This window comes from Sinocyclocheilus rhinocerous, unplaced genomic scaffold (genome assembly GCF_001515625.1).
Source record: "Sinocyclocheilus rhinocerous isolate Xijiao unplaced genomic scaffold, SAMN03320098_v1.1 scaffold623, whole genome shotgun sequence".
In the NCBI taxonomy this organism is placed as follows: domain Eukaryota; kingdom Metazoa; phylum Chordata; class Actinopteri; order Cypriniformes; family Cyprinidae; genus Sinocyclocheilus; species Sinocyclocheilus rhinocerous.
This window is the reverse complement of record NW_015644631.1, coordinates 1,044,774-1,049,955: the sequence shown is the minus strand read 5'-3', so window position 1 is coordinate 1,049,955 and position 5,182 is coordinate 1,044,774. Positions and strand designations below refer to the sequence as shown.

At 39.7% G+C, this 5,182-nt stretch overlaps 1 protein-coding gene across 1 annotated transcript in view; it reads right to left on the bottom strand.

Annotated features, from left to right (window-relative positions):
- tcf7l1a (transcription factor 7 like 1a) overlaps positions 1–4,454 on the bottom strand; it is a 29,165-nt gene extending 24,711 nt beyond the window's left edge. The window contains exons 1-3 of the mRNA XM_016576448.1: positions 3,642–4,454; positions 3,463–3,535; positions 3,241–3,368 (exon numbers count right to left, since the gene is read on the bottom strand). Of these exons, the coding sequence (XP_016431934.1) occupies positions 3,241–3,368; positions 3,463–3,535; positions 3,642–3,827 (387 nt within the window). The 5' untranslated portion in view covers positions 3,828–4,454. The remainder of the gene's footprint in view (positions 1–3,240; positions 3,369–3,462; positions 3,536–3,641) is intronic.
- Between the last annotated feature and the right edge of the window lie 728 nt (positions 4,455–5,182).

The window sequence follows — 5,182 nt, the reverse complement described above, 5'->3', positions numbered from 1 at the left end:
ACTTAAGCACAGCTCGGGAAATGAGAGCATCCGAGGAGCGCGTGAATGCAGTAATAACACTTGCTCTGTTGGCAGCAGGTAGCCTTCCGTTAACTAAGCTAGACATGCTTAAATTAAAATGCCTAAAGCTAAACCTCCCTTGTATTCACATTTCTAAACCTGTTGTCCAACAAAAGAGAACATTATAACCTTTTTTTTACTCCACACCAGTCAAATGCTTCCTTTTGTGATCTGATGTGGCTTCTTGTCACAGAATGAGGCAGAAAATATGTTCCATATGCTACTTTAAAAAGAATACATCGATTAGCAATGGATTATAAATATAGTTAATTATTATGACAATACCAGAGATGGCTTGAAAAACACAGATAAACTATATTGTCGCAGTCGAGTGCTTATTGTCTTTGTTTTATCATTCAAAACGTTTATATGTTCTGTTTACTCAGTTACAGCTATAATAGCAATGCCATTGTCCATGTAAGGGATTTCCTGGATGGTCATGATTTCCGCTACTTCTGTGACTGGATATGTGGATTTTCTGTGCGAGGGCGCCCTCTGGCGTCCAGTATGAATGAAACAAACATCGTGTGTTTATGGTGCTAATGGCCAATCCATCATTTTTGGGGGAATTTTTATTTATTTATTTATTTTTTAATACGTTTCGGTTCAGGCACCGTTTAGGCATCGGAACCGTTTTAAAAGTATCGATTTGGCACCGGTATCGAAAACAAACCAAACGATACCCAGCCCTAAGTGTGAAGTGCTTCGACAACAATGCTTTTGTGTTAAAATTGTGCAGATGCTCGCTTTTTCTGCATTGTTGCTGTTTGTGGTACCTAAATGTCCATTCACACCAACTATAAGGATAAAGTTTTAATAATCTTTCTAATTCTATGTTATAGGGAACTATTACAACAACAACACAGAGGAACAATATTATTGGAATCACTTTCAGAACGTTTTTTTTCCCAGTTGAAGAACAAGAAAAACATTGACAGCCAATCAGAAGTCACCTATTAGCCAATCCGCTAACATGGCTATCATTATAATTATCGTTCTTGTTGTGAACAGACCTTGACAAACTTTGCTAGTTTTTGCAACAGTTGTTTTGTCCAGAATTCCTCCATTAGCCAATCCACTAATATAGCTATTAAAGTTATTATTCTTGGTGTGAATGGACCTTAAACGTTGCTTGTTTTTGCAAAGTCAGTTTCACTTGCTACTGGGCTGTGCTACACTAGGATTAAGCTAGCATAAAATGTTAGCAATAGCATCTAACAAACTTTAGCAGACCAAATTAATAAACAAAACATTACAGCCACACCAACAAAACCAAGTAAGAAAATCAAACAAGATTAGCCTCACAGCGCTATCAAAAATATACTGACTAATCAGTGGACTGTTGTTTACACCCACCAGAATATAATTAAATCAATTAAGAAGCATTATTAAATAATGAAGTGATAATTAGCAAACAAAGAGCAATGCTGTTAAACTGATGGGGATGTTCAAAACTACAAAAGTGCTGAATTAGCATTTGCGAAAAGAGGACATTGTGGAAGATAAAACCTTTAGCAACTTCAACCTGGGGTCAAAGCAAACCTTGTTAAAGCAGACTAACTCAGTTAAGAAAAAGTATCTAAAGCTCCTTTATAACTGGAAGAGGGAAGCTAAACCCTCTACAAGAAGAGCTTTAGTGTTTTTTTTTCATCGTACAAATTAAAACAAAAAGATCTGAGAGAAAATAAAGCTCCCTCAAAAAATCTTAGCATAGCAGGTTGTGTTTACACTGAAAATCCAGTGCCAACAGTTACTGTAAATAATTTTCAGCTTCGGTTCAGTAACATTACATGTTTTTTTTGCCCTTCATAGACTGAGTGGCGCTTCACAAACTTTTGTACTCCAAAACTATATACAACCTTTCTTTTGTACAATGGGAAAGACAGGGTTGAATCAGTTGCCTTCAGGCTCACACACACACAAATACACACCAACAAGCCAGAAGTCAGATGTTATTATCCATCTTATCTACTAGAATCACAGTCGCTCTTTGTTACAGCTGCTAAAGGTAACCTGTTTTCCTTAGTCAAACCACCCATGCGACAGCAACCATTCTCTGGCTAATGCTATTTGATGAGTTGATAAAAACCATTGTGCTGCAAACAAGCAAACCTAATGCCACATCTAATATCCAAATGTATGACCAACAGATTCATGCATTCTCATGAGTTAGCAGCACAATGAACGAATGTTTATCACCACAGTCTTGCTGAAATTTTTCCACAATGACATATTAGCCTACGTTCGCATGCCTCATCACTTATACATTGACACAGTGGCTTTAGAAAGTAACAGGTAAACACTGTGCAAAAAAAACTCCAATGGAGCTAAATGGAGGAAGGCAAACATATGCAGCAATTTGCCTGCAATTCAAACACCTCGGTGGGGGCTTGCTGCTCAGGTAGCCAAACCGCCCCCCCCCTAGGTGAAGATGTCATTAAGATAATGGGCATCCAGTAGAGACCTATGATAGGGCCGTCAAACGGTAACTAATGATAACAATAGTCACCTAACAGCCCTCTAATTGAAAGACAGTTTCACTGATGGGGAAGAACTTATCTAGAAAATCCTGATGTGGCTCAAATGAACTCAAAGGTCTTTATGATATAAGCCATAAAAACATGCAATCAGAACCCTCATGCTTTCGATATCTATGCACCCAGTCGTAAATTCGACTCTCTGACCGTGTAACATCCTATCACACAACAACAAAAAGGAGTAAAGACACATTCCTGACACCAAAAGCTAGATAAATCCTATCTGCCTGGGCTTGCCTCCAGTTTGTCGCCTGGTATGATAATACAAAATTAATTGTGCAGACATCTGACTGCGAAAAGTCCATTTTTGTGCCGTTGGAGGCGGCGAATAAAGGCTTCTTTTGTGCTCGGGTGAGCCCAAGTAAATGACTTATTGTGCAATGCATCAGAATGGCCTCCTAATACATGCATGCTCAAGACTCAACAAGTGGTAACAAACTTTTGGAAGACAAAGCTTGCTGGGGTATTTACTAGTTTTTGAGTCTTAAACAAGATTCTAAACACAAAAGTGTCAAACAAAGAAGAGAATATGGCGCATTGAAAGGCAACTTTTGTAACGCGATTCTTGCAACAGAAAAAAATTATGGAGTACGGCGTGACGTCATGAAGGTGATAGTTGCGTTTAAAGTGAAATGGCACGTACCGTTCGTGTGCTGGGAGATAGCGATCCATTGGAGAGGTATGGATTCGTAATATCTGGGATCATAAGAAACGGATAACCAGCATAAGTGGGTCCCTTGAAAAATCCTCCATCTTGTTGTCGTCTCAAAGCTTTAGGGGCGACAGCAAACGAATAATTGTCATTACTATGCATAAATTATTCACACAAAACACAAGGAATAAATCTCAAGCTGTTTTTTTTTACCTTCCGCAAAGTATTCTCTCTGTTTCTCGTAACTTTCTAGTTCTGGTCTGAGTCGAGGACGCCTGTCTGTTTGCTTGCATTTGGGAAATAAAGCATCGGTTTAGTTTTAGCACTGCTAATTAACACTAACATGTATGCATTAGTGCACTAAAATGATCGTACAGAACTGTTTTGCTTACTTCGGAGTCTGATGAGCTGCTGTTGTTCTCGGACTCGTTTACTAGGGAAGATTTCACCTCGTCCAGATCTCTCTCCGACGACACATTCTCTGATATTTTCTCCTCTTGCTCACCCTCATCTTTAAAGGAAATAAGTTCATCGTTTGCTCCCAGGTCATCGCCTCCTCCGCCGTTTAACTGAGGCATGTTGGCACTTTAAAACCCCAAAAGTCTGATTAAAACGAAACTTTCTTCTCTCAGCGAGAGCTGTAATCCGAACTAACCCCAAATCTTACAAGCGCGATTGTGCCGAGGCTAGAAACAACAAGACGTTCCCAGTTTTCCCATGATCAGATCAGAAGCCTGTGGGTTGTGGAATGGGGTTTTCTTCCTACAAAACCGCACTGAAATAAACCTCCAAAACAGTCCACGGGCATCATTTGATATCCATTCGCGTGCCTGGAATCTTCCGATAGTCCTGCACAGAACTTAAAGACATGCAAGAAAAAAGTTTCGCGAAACAAAGGTGTGGATACAAAGTTTCAGTCCTTCCGAGTTTCTCTTCCAAACGCTCAAATCTCTCCGTGTCAGCGTGTCAATCCCATGGTTTGATTGAAGGCGCACGAACGGGTCCCGACTGTGTGTTTAATATTTATAATTCAGCTCCGGTGACAGACTCGAATGTGGATAAAGAAACATTTGTATCCCTGGATGATAGAAGTGGACTGGGGCAGAAGGAAGAAACACCCTCATCAGAATGAAGGAGGAGGAGTCTGAGATATAAACCGACACTCTGTTCACGCGACAACCCCCCTTAAAGAGACAGTCAACACTTCTCAAGGAGAGAGCTCCTGGATTCAAACAAATAAGCTTCATTACAACAACAGCAAAATACTATTACTACTACTACTACTAATCATTATTATGATTTCATCTACCTACCCATATGCCTACTCACACACACACACACACACACACTCTCTCTCTCTCTCTCTCTCTCTCTCTCTCACACACACACACACACACACACACACACCTATCTAATAGTATCTAATAATATGGCAGAATATCAATTTAATGTATGCATCTATCTATCTATCTATCTGTCTGTCTGTCTGTCTGTCTGTCTGTCTGTCTGTCTGTCTGTCTGTCTGTCTGTCTGTCTGTCTGTCTGTCTGTCTGTCTGTCTGTCTGTCTGTCTGTCTGTCTGTCTGTCTGTCTGTCTGTCTGTCTGTCTGTCTGTCTGTCTGTCTGTCTGTCTGTCTGTCTGTCTGTCTGTCTGTCTGTCTATCTATCTATCTATCTATCTATCTATCTAGACTAATTAATAATTACCAAAATCAATTGTTTAAATTGATATTATTTTATAACATTTGTAATCAGCAGATGATCTCAGATGTAGTCGGATTATAAAAATCAACTGTTCAGATGTTGCAGGAACTCAAAGGCCACTTCAGCCCACGTCTTGTTTTGTGTGGGCAGGCTACAATACGGGACAGTTTCCATGTTGGAGGATAAATAGGGGAGGAGGTGGTTGTTGGAAATACACAACAATATAGAAA